The sequence below is a fragment of the Polypterus senegalus genome, chromosome 2 (assembly GCF_016835505.1).
Source record: "Polypterus senegalus isolate Bchr_013 chromosome 2, ASM1683550v1, whole genome shotgun sequence".
In the NCBI taxonomy this organism is placed as follows: Eukaryota; Metazoa; Chordata; class Cladistia; order Polypteriformes; family Polypteridae; genus Polypterus; species Polypterus senegalus.
The window spans coordinates 30835947-30854128 of record NC_053155.1 but is presented as its reverse complement, the minus strand read 5'-3'; the positions used below and the strand labels follow the sequence as shown (position 1 = coordinate 30854128).

General features: G+C 38.5%; 1 protein-coding gene across 1 annotated transcript in view; it reads right to left on the bottom strand.

The window, feature by feature from the left end:
• Nucleotides 1-18182, bottom strand: part of LOC120522837 (GRIP and coiled-coil domain-containing protein 2) — a 97673-nt gene that overhangs the window by 13180 nt on the left and 66311 nt on the right. The window contains exons 19-20 of the mRNA XM_039743527.1: nucleotides 14402-14619; nucleotides 7805-7999 (exon numbers count right to left, since the gene is read on the bottom strand). Coding sequence (XP_039599461.1) covers nucleotides 7805-7999; nucleotides 14402-14619 — 413 coding nt within the window. The remainder of the gene's footprint in view (nucleotides 1-7804; nucleotides 8000-14401; nucleotides 14620-18182) is intronic.

Genomic DNA, 18182 nt, shown 5'->3' with positions numbered 1-18182 from the left:
ACAAATTATGTGGTTGATTACACCCATGTCTAATCTCACTTATTTGGAAAAATGCAACATTTACTATAAACCTATTTATAACTCATTTATATAGTAGCTTTATCCATTTAATTAGTACATTTTTTTCTTTTTGTGGTCCAGGACAATTTATCACGTTTATTCATTTGTCTAAGTTTAAAGTGTGAAGCGCTGGTCTCTTTATATAATTTAGTGCAGCTGTCCTGTGATGGACTGGCGTTCTGTCCAGAGTTGGTTCCTGCTTGGATAGACTCTGGCTCAATATGATCATAGCACTGGATAAACCATGTGAAAAAATGGATGGATGGATGTAGTGGTGTGCAGTATAATGGTACGGCATATGTTGCTACAACTGTGTCGCTAGAAAAAAACTATGGAACAGCCAAGGCCACCTGCCTGCTTCACATCCACATGAAACAGAAAATGAAGAGCTGTTTGGGGAAAAAGGTGTGTGCTGAAGCCACACAGGCTTCAACTTGCTATAGCAAAATTTGAACGTTCACATGAAATTATGAAGTATATAGCCTACAAGTCCTAAAAACGACAGTGTGTCTGTTATAACGATTGGATTTATATAAACATATACTGTAACTGTGATCATTTTAAGTTATACTGTGATATAAATTCTTGGCCATACCACTCTCTCAAGGAGAGAATGGATAGAATTCACATTTTAAATATTTAAATACTGATAGCAAAAGCAAATTTAATTAAATGGTACATGAATCAAGTAGTTGCTCAGCTGTTGCTTAAGTAAATTAGTATTAGAATTAATAAATAGCAAATTACAATGCAAGACTCATTTTTAATATGTGATAGATATGGGGATTCTCCCAGTGTAACAAGTGGTTTGTGTTATTATCGTTGGGGGATTTCAGCATAGGGTTTATAAAGAATCATATCATCAGCATGGGTTTCCCTTTCTGAAAAAACTTAAATTATCTGACTACTTCTGCGCAAGGGCGGTGAATGCCTGGTGCATAATGTATTGTGTTTTGTAATACTTCTTAAGTCAATATGCTAATACTTTTCTTAAAAGTCTTATAGGTTGTAAAGGTTAAAGTATAGAGAAACTCTTACTGTCTGACACCATAATTATGGAGTATAACTACTGTACCTCAAAACGTCTATCATTCTTACTTGAAAAATTTCAGAGCACAGTTTACAATGCTATTTTTCCTTAGGAGACACAACATATTACATTTCATTCAAATGCTGATGACACCAAGGTTCATATCAATAAGACTGATTAATACGTTTTCAGAGCGCTGGTTATTGCACTACATATTACTCCTTACATTTCTTCTTGTAGCTGCATACAATAAATAACAATGTTACAATATACTAACTAACATTCATTATATTAATCTCATACTGATCTTCTTATTGATTCCTACTTTCACACAATATTTCTCATTTCTTTTCATAATAACCTAATGCAGCAATCGGTTTCCTAAACATTCACATAAAACGTCACTACTGAAACATCATAGCAGGGCGTTTTGTTTTTTTAACGACTTTGCTACTTTGTCTTTCTTTGTGTTCCTATTTGTGTGTCATAACCTAATATGTTTCTGTCACATCTTTCAATGACTTATTTTAGCATTTGTAGTATTACTGTACACTTCATGTCGAATTGGCTACCTTATTTCTCAAATTTCCTCTTTATTATCCTAAGCAACATTGTTTATTTTTCTTGTACAGGTAAAATTCAGTTACAACGAATATCTTTACAACAAAATTTTCATTACAACGAAGTATTTTTGTGGTCCCAACAGTTTCCCCATATGACCCGAGCCTATAGAAATCTCGTTACTACGAAGTACATTCAGCAGACACTTTCATTACAACGAAGTGCCCAAAACACCTTGAAATGCCTGAATGAATCATCCACATAGCAGTTAGATCTGTGGCCGCAGCTCAGTTGTGCACAACGATCCCCCAAACAGAAACATTGTAATTTTTTTTTTCTTTCTTCGAAACTTTCCTGGTACTGTTTTTTTTGCTGTGTTATGTTTTCGGTGGTTTTCAGCGATACCTTTTGCTTATTACTCGTCAACATTTGAAAAACATCCATTGGAATTTAACTCATTGTCACCCTCCTATAGAAACGGCAAACATGAAAAAACGATAACAGTTCATATTAGAAGAAAAAAAACTTCACATTTTTGCAGCTCTCGATTGCAGCAAAACGAAAAAAGACATTGTCAGTGAAATCAGAATTTCGCCATCGATGCTGTCAACTTTCTTGAAAGACCGAGCAAAAAAAAAAAATCTCGGGCTGCAAACGTATGTGAACTGCTGCATTTGAAGACATCAAAAAAGCAGTTACGTGGTTCAGTGATGCTCGTTCAAGAAACATTCCTATTAATGCGGCACTCATTCAAGAAAATGTGAGGTTTGTAAGCTCTCTTGGGACCTCCCCCAACTAGACAGCACACCGAAGAGTGCCCCTAACTGCGATCTCCACGTCTATGGAAGACTGTTTATCTGTTGCCGGGTGCAACAACAGGCTCAAAGGTATGCTGTGTCTCTCCACCAAAGCAAACAGAAAAGATATCGATAGGTAATGCAAGGTACATTGTAAATGCAGATAACAGGTTTACTTGGTAACTGATCTGGCCACAACCCTGCCTGACTGCTGTGTCCGAGTATAACAGAGTGGAAGATCACACTACAATAAATAAGTGTGCCGTTCGTGTTTCAAGCTGAATAAAGCTGGTTTTGCTAAAGTACTGAGACTAAGCCTCGTGTTTTGGGGTGCAAGACAGGGACTTATAGCGCAACCCCGATCTTTTATGACTTGCTTCTGTGTTGCTTCACTGCAGTGCTATGAGCCTGGTGTTTCCCTGCCCCAGCAACGGACAAACAATCTTCCACAGACACTGCAATCGTGTTTTGGGACGCACTTCAACATGTTGTTCTCGTTGGGTGGGGAGTGGGGGTGGGGGTGTCTCAAAAGAGTTCAGAACCCTCACAATATAAAGAAGAAAAGGGTCGGCTTCTGATTGAGAACTGTGCTGCCCACAACATGCTTCCACATTTAGATAATGTTCGCGTTGAATTCCTCCCACCCAATTGCACAGCAGTGCTTCAGCCATTGGATTTGGGCATCATTCGCACCTTGAAAGTGTATTATGGCAAGGTAATGCTGAGAAAAATGCTCGTCAGCATAACTTGTAGAAAGGAGAAGATTAAAATTAATGCGAAAGAAGCTATTGAAATGATTACAAACGCCTGGACGCAAGTTAAAGAAAGCACTATAGTAACAAATACAGAATCTTGTTACAACTAAATATTTTTAGGTCCCTGGGAGTTCGTTGTAACAGAATTTTACCTGTATTTTTAAAAACAGCCCACTCTCCTGCACTGAATAGTTTTTTTTTCTACAATATAATTTCAAACACTTACGCCCCCATCCCTCCCTCAAATTTTCCATATTAAGTTCATAATTCCCTAAAAACTCATATACAAGTAACTGAAGAAATAAAAGGAACAATTCAGTAAGTCAAAAGTACTTGCTTCTGCACAGGTAAAATCTTCAAGAGAATTACAAATTCAACATCTTGTCACTTTAAAGTCTTGTATAAAAATGTCAGAGCAAGTAGTCATGCAGGGTATACCTTGAGAAAGTGCCTCATTGGTGAGCACATTTGGTTAGTTGTTTCCATGATGTGTCAGCACAATCTATTATTCTGCCAGTAAAGTCAATTTTGAATTATTCTATATCAGGAGTCTGCAAAGTGAGTCCTGAAGGGTCATGGTTATAAAACCATATTTTATATTATAATTATATATATATATATATATATATATACACACACACACAGTGGAACCTCTGTTTACGAGTAACTTGGTTTACAAGTGTTTTGCAAGACGAGCAAAATTTTTTAATAAATTTTGACTTGATAAACGAGCGCTGTCTTGCAATACGAGCAGTATGGATACACTTTGTCTGCTTAGCGTCATGTGATCACAACCGACCTGATGGTGTGGTATAGCGGGTCCACAGCTCACTGAGCAAAGGCCATTTTTAAATAAATGATCAACGCGCTCGTGGCTTAGCGAGGAGTCGTTGGGCCATAGCAAGTCGCGGGAGGCTCGGGGCTGTGGGCGTTTCTCACCGAGTGCACAGGTGAGGAACTGCCCACATCCGTGATTGCTCCCGTGGCTAATAGGCTGCTGTGGCCCCTCGCTGTTTTAAAAAGAAACGCGAGTCGATAGGGAATAAAAAGATCGAGATAGGAGAAAAGAAAGAAAAGTTTGAGAAAAGAGAGAAAAGTAAACGGAGGTTGGGAGCAGTAAGGAGAGAGGGGAGAAGGAGCGCAAGCAAATCAGTGCGGCAGGAAGAAGGCGAGTAAATGCTTGCAGGCAGCTGAAGGCCGCCTGGGTGTTTGGCCAACACCTGGGAGAAGTAGTTGTGGTCACGCCCACAGAAGTTTGTTGCAGGGCGGGAGTGACCGGGAAGGTGCAGGATTCTCCGCAGTCGGTAGCAGGAGTCGGGATTTGGGACGCAGTGTCCCTAATGTGAGAGCCTTGGCCATTATGGGATTCCCAAGTCACTGTCAGGTGGGAGCCGACCGGAGCCAAGGATCGGGAAGACGTCTGGCAGTAGCAGAGGCATAGAGAAGGTCAGCTGCAGAGTGAGCGTCTCCCTTGTTGCGTGGCCCTGATGGGTGAAGCAAGAGGGACGCTAGTTTTAAAAGAAGGCACTGGGTTTGTTCTTGTTGTTTTTAAAGACTGCTTCCTTAAACATTTTACCTCTCGTTTTAAAGGATTGCTTTTTCTATATTTTTAACCTCCACATGTTTTATTGGATTATTTATTTATTGACTCTTTTTGAATGAGCTGCACTTTATTTATGTGAACACCTGTTTTGATGGACAGTTTTAAATAAAAGCACTATTCACTTTTTGCACCACCGCTTGCTCAATTGTTTATTTGCCTCCATTGACTAGGCTCACTCGGTTTCATTATCGACGGTGTTGGGTTCAAGTGCTTTTAAATCAGATGGGAGTGTGGAGCCAGAACCCACATCGTCACAGATGTTTTTCTCTCTCACGCGCATGCGTCTCTCTCTCCTTATCTCTCTTGCTCGCACAGCACGTCTCTCTCTCTCTTCTTATCTCTCTTGCTCGCACCTATCTCTCTCTCTCTCCTTCTCTCTCTCAGGCAATTGTCTCCTATTCTCCGTCTGAGTCTGTGTGCCTCATTCATATAGTCAACATCCGTACGAGCGTATACTGTTTACTACAGCATTGTGACTGTGTGTGTGTGCGCACACATGTGTGCTGTGAAGTGCGAGTTCCCATCTTGCGCCCCAAAACACGAAGCTGAGTCTCAGTACTTTAACAACACCAATCGCCTTCAGCTTGAAACAGCAACAGCACTGTTATTTATTGTTGCGGGATCTTTATAATGTTTCTTGTATCACCCATTGATGGCAGGCCCTTATAGCATGTCTGTGATCTCTTTGGATGCGCTTATACGGCGAACTGCTACAGCGCTGGGAGACTGCGATTGCTTCGGGACACTCTTCCGCGTGTCGTCCCGTTGGGTGGAATCCCACATGAGTTTAGAAACTCACTCACACCAGCCATGATTCTTTTTAAAGGTAAAGTGCAGATTAATTTGTTTTATGTATTTTTACTTTATATTTTGTATTAATCATTTTTATATGAATAGTTTTGGGTTGTAGAGCGAATCATCTGAGTTTCCATTATTTCTTATGGGGAAATTCGCTTTGATATACGAGTGCTTTAGATTGCGAGCACGTTTCCGGAACGAATTATGCTCGCAAACTGAGGTTCCACTGTGTATGTATACGTGTATATGTATGTGTGTGTATGTGTGTATATATATATATATATATATATATATATATATATATATATATATATATATATATATACTGCTCACAAAAATTAAAGGAACACTTTAAAGAAACACATTAGATACATCAGATCTCAATATGAAGTTGGATATCTATACAAATAACGACAGGGCAATGTCTTAGGAACAAAAGGATGCCAAGTCTTTTAATGGAAATAAAAGTTTTCTGCCTACAGAGGGCTCAATTGTGTAGACACCCTAAAATCAGAGTGAAATGAAGATGTGGCAGGCTAGTCCATTTTTCAAAAACTTAATTTCTGCTACTCAAAATGCTTTTCAGTATCTTGTGTGGCCCCACGAGCTTGTATGCATGCTTGACAACGTCGGGCATGCTCCTAATGAGACGACGGATGGTGTCTTGTGGCATTTCCTCCCAGATCTGTATGAGGGCATCCCTGAGCTGTTGTACAGTCTGAGGAGCAACCTGGCGCCTAATGGACCGAAACATAATGTCCCACAGATGTTCTATTGGGTTTAAGTCAGGGGATCGTGAAGGCCATTCAATTGTTTCAATTCCTTCATCCTCCAGGTACTGCCTGCATACTCTTGCCACATGAGGCGGGCATTGTGTGCATTAGGAGGAAACCAGGATCTACTGCACCAGCGTAGGGTCTGACAATGGGTTCAAGGATTTCATCTCAATACCTTATGGCAGTCAGAGCACCATTTGCTACGCAGTAGATGTCTGTCGTCCCTCCATGGATATGCCTCCCCAGACCATCACTGACCCACCACCAAACCTGTCATGTTGAGCGCGTTGCAGGCAGCATATCGTTCTCCTTGTCTTCTCCAGACTCTTTCACGTCTATCACAGCTGCTCAGGGTGAACCTGCTCGTCTGTAAAAAGTACAGGGCACCAGTGGCGGACTTGCCAATTCTGGTGTTCTTGAGCAAATGCCAGTCGAGCTCCACGGTGCTGGGCAGTGAGCACAGGGCCCACTACAGGATGTCGGGCCCTCAGGCCATCTTCATGAAGTCTGTTCCTGATTGTTTGGGTAGAGACATTCACACCAGTGGCCCTCTGGAGGTCATTCTGTAGGGCACGAGCAGTGCTCAGCCTGTTCCGCCTTGCACAAAGGAGCAGGTATCGGTCCTGCTGATGGGTTGAGGACCTTCTACGGCCCTGTCCAGCTCTCCGAGAATAACAGCCAATCTCCTGAAATCTCCTCCATGTTCTGTAGATTGTGCTGGGAGACACATTAAACCTTCTTGCTGCAGCACGTGTGGATGTGCCATCCTGGAGAAGTTGGACAACCTGTGCAACTTCTGTAGGGTTAAGGAATCGCCTTATACTGCCAGTAGAGATGATTACTCAAGCCAAAACTAGCACGAGTGGAAAACCAGCCAAAAAAGATCAAGAGGGAGAAACTTGAAATGACCTCCACATGTAAAACCAGTCCTGTTTTGAGGGTTTTCTAATTGTTGCCACTTTAGTGCACCTGTCGTTAAGTCCATGAACACCAATACAGCTGAAAGTGATTAACAATGACCTCAGCTGCTTAACCAACCAGAAAATTATCAGACAGGTTTAATTGATTTCATGCCAGGCCCAATAAAAAAAGTGTTCCTTTAATTTTTGTGAGCAGTGTATATTTAGTACACAAATATGATGTTTTATCTGTAGCCCAATCTGACTTATTATTATATGATTTTAAAATAGCTAACATTTTACAATAGAAATAAAATATTGAAAAACATCATAAGAATGTCCTTTTAAAGAAATTATGATCAGTACTGTCTCAACAAGCTAAAAGCAATGACTGGGAGGCTTCCGTGTTGGTGAATATATCAAATCTGTACAAGATCATTAATGTAGACTTCTATAGGAATCTGCACAATACCAACCTTACACGTAAATTATCAACCATAAGAAAAAATACTAGAAAGTTCTCACCTGTCTTAGGCTCAGGCGAGTTCAGAAGTTGCTCTAGGGATGGTATGGAGGTGATCATCAAGGATCCAGACTCGGTATCTGTAGTTTCCATTCCTTCTCCCTCCTCTCTATCCATAGACTGCAGATCATAGACTGTTTGATCTGTATACTTCCTCTCCTGAAGACTCTTCTTAAGCTGTTGACCAGGTGGAGGACCTAACACAAAATAAAGATTAAGAAGACCTGTTCGGGCAGTGTGGTGTAGCACTCAGAACCAAAAGGCCTCTCACTTTGCATGTGTTAAAAAATGACATGTAATGTATTCTGATCTTGTATCACCTGCTACTGTACCATGGAGCTACTAATGTCACCATAGTATTGAAGCAGGTAGAGACAAGGTGGTAGTATACATAACTGAGGGTCCAACTGAGACTAGACTGGACTGGGAAGATACCCCATGCATGCTGTACACATAAAAATAGTGTAGGCTCAGGTATTCCATAGTTGCCAGTGCACTGTATTAAATGATCTGCTGGGGGAGTACCTCCAGCTCTGGGGATGTAAAATTCCTGAATAAACCGAGAAGGAAGGCCAACTGCATTACACAACTGACCTGGACTCAGTAACACAATGGAAAAAAGACAATGAGGATGAATTCAGAGGCCATGTTTTGCACTATATATAGTCCACTTTATGTCCTTTGTTGCTGCAGCAGGAGCATGAAAATTAATTCTTAAGATATCTATATATACTACCAAACTTTTGAATGAATGACATAAAATGGTGAAAAGGTAAGCAGTAAACTGCCAGAGAATTAAATTTAAAGTTTAGGTTAGCAAAAACTGAGGAAAAAAAAATATTTCAGAATATTATAAATGGACCTTCTTCAGGGAACAACTAACAGATTACCACCTACAGAAGTTCTGCATCAGTTAAAGTAAATTATGTCTTGCAGGTTGAAGCAAACAATTTGCACAGGTGCCCCAACTTCTGTTGATTACTTAAAAACCCTCTGTATGTCTTAAAGCAGAGCTGGACAGACTGTTACTACACCCTTTGAAGTACTACATGGACAATATTACACTAATGGCAAATAAAAAATAAGTCAACAAATCATTAAGAGTACAAAATTGTATTAGTCAAAGTAGTCACATTTTACTGATATAACAGCCACACTGTGGTAACCCCTTTGGATTCAAAATGCCAGTCACTATGCAAGTCACCAACTCTGCCTCCAGCAGATGAACCCCAGACCATCACACTTCTTCCTCTATGTAAGTCAGTTGGTGTCACACAGTGAGGAACCATCTTTTCACCAACTGGATGGCATACAAACACCCTGCGTGATGAACTGAAGTTTTCAGTTTTCTATTCATCAGTCTATAAGAGTTCCTTCCAGTCTGCAATAATCCACAGCTGGTATTTCAAGGCCCTGTTTTGTCATCTAAGGTATGGCTTTCTTCCTGCCACTCGCCCTGTCAAACCTGCAGCACAAAGTCTCCTCTTCACAGTAGAAACTGAGATTTGCTTTCGTCGACCTGCATTGTTAAGCTGTGCTTGAAGGTGTTGTGCTGTGAGGTGCCTGTGATCACTCAAGCTGGTGACTCTCAGAAACTTAGTCTTTTGATTGGGCTGTGACTTTGGATCTGCCAGATCTCTTCCTATCAGAGTTTTTTCCAGTTTCCAATAGCCTTTGGATTGTGTAGGACACCACTGTACTCGCCGACACTATGATTTTTTTTTTTTGGAACTTCTCTAAATGAAAGGCCTACACATTCTAAGGGCTCATTTATACTTCATGCTCAGAACACGTATGCACACGCATCATGGCAGCCACGCATTCCCAGCGTTCATTTGATGCGTCCTCAGAGCACGTCCTCAGAAATTAACGTGACACGTGCGCAAGTTGCAGTACCAGCAAAAAGTCGGGGGACGGAGGTTTGCGCAGTGTGATAAAAGTTGGAATGTGATGTCAGAGTCTCTGTTTAGTATCTACATGTGACAGAAAGCCGCTTTGAGTATCCTACAGGATCGATGTGCGCGCTTCGATGTTTGATGATTGGTTCGATGTGGTGAAGCAAAATGCATTTGTGGTGCTTTTATATTCAAACAATTGTAATGACACAATACATTTTAAAAGTCTCACATAAAATCTTTTGTGCCGTCTTTTGTTTTTATTTTTTTGCAACTTCACAACAGCAACACAATGTACAGCGCTGTATTTGTGCCACAAAGAATAAAAATTAAGGACGTGGTGAAAAGGTGTACTTTGTTATTAAAGTGGACAGTTCGGCTTTAATCTCGACATGGCGGTGGAGCGGTAGTTCTGCTGTCTCGCAGGGAGTCACGTTGCTGGTATTCCCTGCCTGGAGTTTACATGTTTTCCTGATGGGTTTTCACAGTGTGCTCCGATTTCCTTCCAAAGATATGCAGATTTGGTGACACTAAAATGACGCTAGTGAATGTGAGTGCTTGTATTCACCTTGGATTGTTTCTGCCTCGTGCCCAATGCTAGCTGGAATGGGCACATCCCTGGATTGACGGATTTAATCATTAAACATCCTTTTCAGAGATATTGCAGTAAGATGTCATCGGAATTTAATGGGTGTTCTAGGCAATTCACAAAACAGCGAAGCCGAACCTGTTCTCACCGTGATAATATCTCACACTGCCACCTGGTGGATTCTTCCAAACTTACGTAAAGTATGTGCGCAAGTATAACCGGTAAAATGCTAGCGTAACAGGAGCATGCGTCACGTTACATTAAGTATAAACCTGGCCTAAGCATAATAATTCTCTGTCTCATTTCATTTGTTAATTGCCGTTTTCTTTCCATTATCACTGGAATATTGTCCAAGCAATACTTCAGAGGGTGTAGTAATTCAGTCTTTTCCAACTCTGCTTTAAGACACACAGAAGGTTTCTTTAAGTAATCAACAGAAGTTGGGACACCTGTGCAGACTGTTTTCTTCAGCTTGCAAGGCTTCATTTACTTTAACTGCTGCAGAAAATCTGCAAGGTTGTAATCTGTTAGTTGTTCCCTGAAGAAGGCCCATTTCTAATATTCTGAAATTTCCTTTTTTCAGTTTTTGCTAAGCTTTAAATTTAAACCACTAGTAGTTTTATTGCTTACATTTGCACAATTTTAGGTCATTCATTGTATTTTAACTGATTAAATTTGAAGAAAAACATGAAAGACTGAGGTGTTCTAAAACCTTTGACCGGTAGTGTATATGCTATATAAATGCTATTATTTTTTGGGATGAGTAGCTGAAGAAATAAAAGAAACAATTCAGTATGTCAAAAGTTGAAAAGATCATGCTTCTGCACAAGTAGAGTATTTGAGACAATTATAAATGCAACATCTTGTGACCTTATATCTGCCTAGCTATTGATGTCTGCTAAACATACAATAAAGACAAATCATTTAAAAGTTTCAATCCTAAACCTGCTAAAGATATTCATTACTGGGAAGGTCACAAAACAAGAATTTTATATTAAATTTCAATGCCAAGTGACGCTATTCAGTACCTATTTGATACCACAAGAAAAACAGAAATCCCTTTCACCATCTTTTTAATTAAAAGTTCTTCCATTATTTAAGTGGACAACATTATGCCTTATTCAGTAACAGAAAATAAAATATTTAAATACTAACAGCAAGAGCAAATTTAATAAAGTGGAATATGAATCAAGTAGTTGCTCAGCTGTTGCTTAACTAGTATTACAATTAATAAATATCAAATTACAATGCAAGGCTCAATTTTAATATGTGATAGACATGGGGATACTCCCAGTGTAACAGCAAGTGGTTTGTGTTATTATCGTAGGGGGATTTCAGTGTAGGGTATATAAAGAATCATATCAGCATGGGCTTCCTGATTTATCTTACCATGTGCTCATTCTAATTTTATTCTCTGACATTTTCTCATCAGTAACTAAAAATACTTCTTAAAATCAATACTAAAAATAAAAAATTGGACATTGTAATATCTGCATAGTTGAATTCGTATATGTGTTCGAATTCGTATATGTGTTCAGTTAAATAAACTCTTTAAAGCCGTTTCTGTAATAGAAGGTTTTTAAAATCTGGTTTGTCACAGATTCCTTCTGTTAAGTTTCTAACATTTGCTATTAAAACACTTATATTTGCAATAGCTGTGCTACCCGTCTAAGACAGGTTGAAATCTAAGTAATCAACGCAGGCCTTGGTGTATTCAGTGTTAACATTTGCAGTACACCATCTTTTGGAATTTATTTTATAATGTATGTAATAAGAAAATGCATTGTACTCTTCACTACAATGATTCTGTAGCACAATCATTAGCACTGCTTTTACGAATACCATACCAAGTGGCACATAATACAGACATAGTAACTGGGTGGATACGCAGAAACACACACAGACACTTGTCCTTTTATTAAGGTGGACCATTAGCTGATGAAAAACTTGCTGAATATTAATATTTAAAGGATGACACAAATTGTTTAAAATTTCAATATCACAAAGTCTTGGGGCTTCAACTGTCCAAATCTGTCCCAACTTCAATGTTTCCTGAGTGAAATGAGACTTGTTCGTTTTATACTGATCTTTAATTCAAAAATCTTTGTTATGCTGTTTTCAAGACTGCTAAGTGAGTATTCAGACAGACATTGTTTTTGCTTAGTCTATGTACAATTCCAGAATAAGTAAATTTACTGGACTGGCATTACTTGTATTCAATTAATTGTAACTGAGAGACTAAATTACACAGGCCAATGTACAATTCAAATACATGATACAGTATACTGTATTTGCTTTCACCACATTTGTCACATGATGGGGTTAAACTAATAAACATTAGCTTGCCTTTATAAACCAAACAACTGATATAAATTTAGTGTTTGTAGATTCATAATCAGTATGCCATTTTGTCCATATTGCTATAACCGTGTGCCTCGTGATGCATTTATGTCACCGCAATACAAGTTGGATTACTTGAGAGACGTGTTTTGAAGCACTGAAACACTAAATACATTTTATTTAGGTTTCTTTTGGTATTAACAAGTGGTGCAGCTCATTTCATCGCCAGTGCAGTCAAGCCAAATAGCCGCTTCATATGAAATTTGTCTTGATTTTCACTTGGTACAACTATGTTAGCACTGCCGCCGTGCAGTTTCCTCCCACATCCCTATATGCATGACCCTGACACTGCTTAGAAAAATGGTTGGATGGTCAGATAGATATATGTAGACGAACAATAAGAGAATGAAGGCAAAGCCTTTGTTCCATTATTGGGACAGTGTAGGACAAGGTATTAATAAGCGATTAGTCACGCCATTTACAAATTAAACAAAACTCATATCCATTTGGTTATGTCATGCACTCTCAATGCACACATACATTTACGGTATTTCTGAGCTACTTCCATAATGGGTGTTTGTTTAGATTGAAAGCATGATTCTGGCAATCGCAGACTGAAATTCTCCTACCTCAAACAAAAATCACTACCAGACATACCTTCTGCTGTTTTTCCTTTCAAGACATGCTAATTTAGCACCGTAGCACTATGAGACATTTTCATATGGAGTTTTTAACTCATGTTTTTATTTTTTATTAAGTATTACGTTTCCTTGCAGTCACTCATCATTGTGGTACCAGCTTTGACTTTGATGCCAATACATTTATTTAAAAAAAAAAAAAAAAAAAGATAAGTCACATTATTTTCTCATCCCTACTCACTACTGTTAATGGAAAATACCCCAAAACTATAAATTCAATTGCTTTTGTAAACAGAAGCAGGCTAAAAAAATAAAACAAATTAAAATAATTTAAATTCATGCTTTAACACAGATCTATTACTTTTTAAATGCAAGATAAGTTCCTGTAAGTAAGAGATAAGCAAATGTAGCTACAAAACAAGAATAAAAGTTTTACAATTTGATTTTCAAATACAATTTGGGAGTCGATTCTAAATTGGCCCTAGTGTGTGCTTGGTGTGTTTGTGTGTGTCCTGCAGTGGGTTTGCACCCTGCCCGGGATTGGTTCCTGCCTTGTGCCCCGTGTTGGCTGGGGTTGGCTCCAGCAGACCCCCGTGACCCTGTGTGCGGGTTGGAAAATGGATGGATGGATGGATTTGGGAGTAATGTTACAGAATACATGAAAATCTCAGGGATGCTTGCTAATGAGCCTCAGAAAACAGTTGACTGGATCAATCAAAAATTAAAATTAGTGTTAAGTGCGATGGGCATTCAAGACTAAACATATTAAGCCTATTTATAAAATCCAAAATCCCAGACTCTGTAATAAACTGAAAATGAAATGTGTTTAAAATGTAAAAAAAATATATATGTATACTCTCACTCACTACTTCTCCTAATCAACTTTCTATAAATTACTTACTGAATTAAAATCGCACAAGTCCTTGAAATAAGCACAGAAAGAAACAAAAGGTAATATAATTCCTAGAAGAGAGACAAAGATGCAAACAGCATATGCCAAGCCTTGTCTGCTTTCATTTTTCACCTGCCTAAAACAGATTTTACTTTGCACTTGTCAGTCATTCCTGCTGCACTATTAATTATCACATAAAATCGTAAATGTCATCTCTGTTAATGTGTCTAACTTCAGGTCCTTACTTGCTGCTGTAGCCTCCTTCTGTAACTGGAACAGCTGAGCTTCCAGTTTATTGACCTGTTGCTGCAGTGTCTCAACAGTTTTCCTGTGCTCTTCCTGAAGATGGCGCATCTGATCCCGGAAGGTATTCCTCTGAGATTCATTCTGGGCTGTTAGTTGACTCAGCATTTGGCTATGTTCCGTTTTCAGCACTGCATTCTCCGACTGAACTGTGCAAACCCTTGTGAAAACAAGATGACAAAATAAATAACTTTGTGAAGCTAACATAAAACCTTAAGATACCTTACAGTAAACCTTTATGACAAGAATGGAGCAAATGGTCATAAATTACGAAGTATGCAGCTAAAGTTATTGGGGCTGATGTAGATGATTTGACTAGTGAGTGTCAGAGGGCAATGTTAAAGAAACTGGAAATCATCTCAACTGATGACAGACATCCATTACATGTAGAACTAAAGGTCAGTAAATCAGGAAGGATAGTTGCTTTAAAAACCCACACAAATCGCTCCACAAACTCCTTTCTTCCTAGTGCCATACAACTTTTCAATAAGAAATATCGGAGATGATTATTAAGGTTTTGATATATATCCTGTAACCTTTTTATTTGTGTATAATTATGTATTATCCAACTGCCTTACCTTAACCTGTCTTGTTTCTGTTTGTCTGTTTTATCTCATTCTGTCTGTTATTAGATGCAACTGAGAAGGCAAATTTCAAGTGTAAACATGACTAAATAAAGAAACCTTAAACTCCCCTACGTTTCATTTAAAAAATGAGGGAAAAAATACAAAACAAAATTTGCATTTTGATCCAGTCTCTAATGTTCTTACTCGATTGGTTCCACAAATATATAATGTTTACCCTATTAAAAGAAAATGAACATTTATTTGTTTTCTAATTACACACAAGAAAATTATACAAACACAAATCTGAACAAATAGGCAAAGGGTTTGTATGCCCCGAATCTGCAGTGTGCGAGGAGCTCATGAATCTTAGGCCAATGTCACAATATTTATCAAAATTTATTTTGAATTTTTTTTTTTTAATTTATTTAAAGATTTATCATCTGAAAAAATCATTTGCTTAAAAGGGAAATTTAACACCTAGGTATATAATTTAAGCTTGTTTCCATCAATTCCTAAATCAGCTTATTCAAATTCTGGGTCATCAAGGACCACAGTTAGGACGCATATCCTTCACAGGACAGACACTCATTCAGACACCCACACTCAAGGGCACCATCCCATCTTACGATTCATCATATAAGCTAACCTGTACATCTATGAAAGTATAATACAGGAAAAAAGCACAAGTCAGATTATGAATGTGTCTTACACTACCAAATTGTGAACAAAATTCTAGCATTCATAGCTAAGTAAAACAGAAATTGTTAATTATGCATAAAATAATATATATTAAAATACTATACAGTGTAGATAATGAGCTATAATAATAATAATTTTATTTATACAGCACCCTTCCCATAAAGTATGTTTTTTTTTAATCTAAAAGATATTTTTTCGGGATCTGCATTTCACTGAAAAAATTAACTTTGGGCTTTAACTCACTCATTTAATTCATTATGCCAACATGAACACAAAAGTGTTGTAATTTGGCTCTTTCTGTTCATATTTTGACTGTCTACAATTTTTTACACAGAAAGTAAAGTTTACAACAGTGCTTGTAAATACCAGGTGAACCGTCTCTTTTAACATTTGGTGCATGTGCACCATCAAATTATATCTTGCTCATTATGTACGGCTTTAATTGGTCAAAGTTTATTTAGTCATAATAATGCAAAGACTGTTTTAGTAAAACAGGCGCTGGCAACCGTGAACTGAATAACTGGGTTAGAAAATGGATGGATGTATGAATGATGGGAAATATAAGAAGAAATGTGCTTGAACATGATTTAAATATGCAAACTCTGAATTGACATAACACCAATCTTCTTGAGGTTTGACCGGTAAGCCACATTTACCTACACAAGCTACTAAAGGCATGAACAGGGATGGTGAGAACTCAAAATTCATTACATTACATTAATTGGGTTGTGCATTCCTAACAACAAGAATGTCAGACTACACTTGGAATTAATAGATGTGGGCTGCTGGGTGGCAATGGAGCACTTTTGTAATTCATACACAATGCTTAACTGTAATGGAATAGATTTTAAAATATTTAGTACAGTTTGTCTTTTTCTCTGATCTTACATATTGTCTACTATGTCTAATATATTGTGCTGGGGTGGCAGCATAAAGATGAAAGATGCCTCGCGCCTGGACAAACTTGTTAGGAAGGCAGGCTCTATTTTAGGAATGAAGCTGGACAGTTTAACATCTGTGGCAGAGCGACGGGCACTAAGCAAACTCCTGTCAATCATGAATAATCCACTGCATCCACTGAACAGTGTCATATCCAGACAGAGGAGTAGCTTTAGTGACAGACTTTTGTCAATGTCCTGCTCCACTGACAGACTGAGGAGATCGTTCCTCCCCCACACTATGCGACTCTTCAATTCCACCCGGGGTAATAAATGCTAACATTAATTTTATTTTAATTTTTTTCATTTTTATTACTATTTAATTTAATATTGTTTCTTTGTATCAGTATACTGCTGCTGGATTATGTGAATTGCCCCTTGGGATTAATAAAGTATCTATCTATCTATCTACTCCACAAACGCAACCATCTCACGCTTGAAATTGTTTAATTGCTTAGTGACACGACGATAGACTTTTTAACACTTGTTTGGTGTGCCTTGTTTACATATTGTGCATACTGTATAATATTAGATATGTCTGTAATGATAAGATGCATGTATTGAGAAACATGTGCAACATTTAGAAGAAAAACTTTTCATGTAACCTGTTCAACTCGCCACATACAAGGTCATCTTATTATGTGTTTTCTACTCAGGGAATATCAGATCATAACCAGCAAGAACTAATAAGTAGTGACCTGAATATGGATGTTGCACATGTGCAAGAACAAAAACACACATTTGATCTAGCTCCAGGGCTACAGTGAGAATTTGAGGTAGTAGCAGTTCCAAGGACACAAGAAGTGCCAAAACAGGTCAAAGGGCACAAAGCCTGAACATGACAGAGGATTTGGCCCAATTGTCAGAAAGTGCCCATCAAGGAAGCACAAAAATAGGCTTAAATTCACAGCCGAAAGAGAAACCCAGAGATCTCTCTTATTTCACCAGTTCCAACCAGAGACCATGCTGGTTCAGGGGTCTGATCAGCTTACCATGCAAAGCCACTTGGCAATCTAAGCATAATGGATGCCTAGACTCCTAGCAAGAAGAAGTGTTTTATTTGGTCTAATTAGTCACACACATTTTACCTTGCTTCTGATTTAGGCACATTTTGAACCTCAAGTGAGAGGATGCTATGCATAAATGTGAACATTTTCTCCTGCTTGTTTTGGTGCTCTATCTTGTCACTTGAGCTCACAGATATAAGTAAAAAGGGTGATATGTGACAGGCTGTAAACATACAAGGGCTGTGATTTGTGGTGATTTGAGACACAATGTTCAGGTCAGTGTATTAAACAGTTGGAAAGTAACAATACAATCACACTAGGACACTTGGTGAATGTCCAGACATTAAATGCCTTGAGATATTTTGGCATGATGATTTTTTTTTTTGTTTTTTTGTACAGCGCCCCTGGAGCAATTGAAGGGTAAGGGCCTTGCTCAAGGGCCCACCAGAGTAGGACCTCTTTTGGCAGTGATGAGGATTCGAACCGGCAACCTTCTGGATACCAGCACAGATC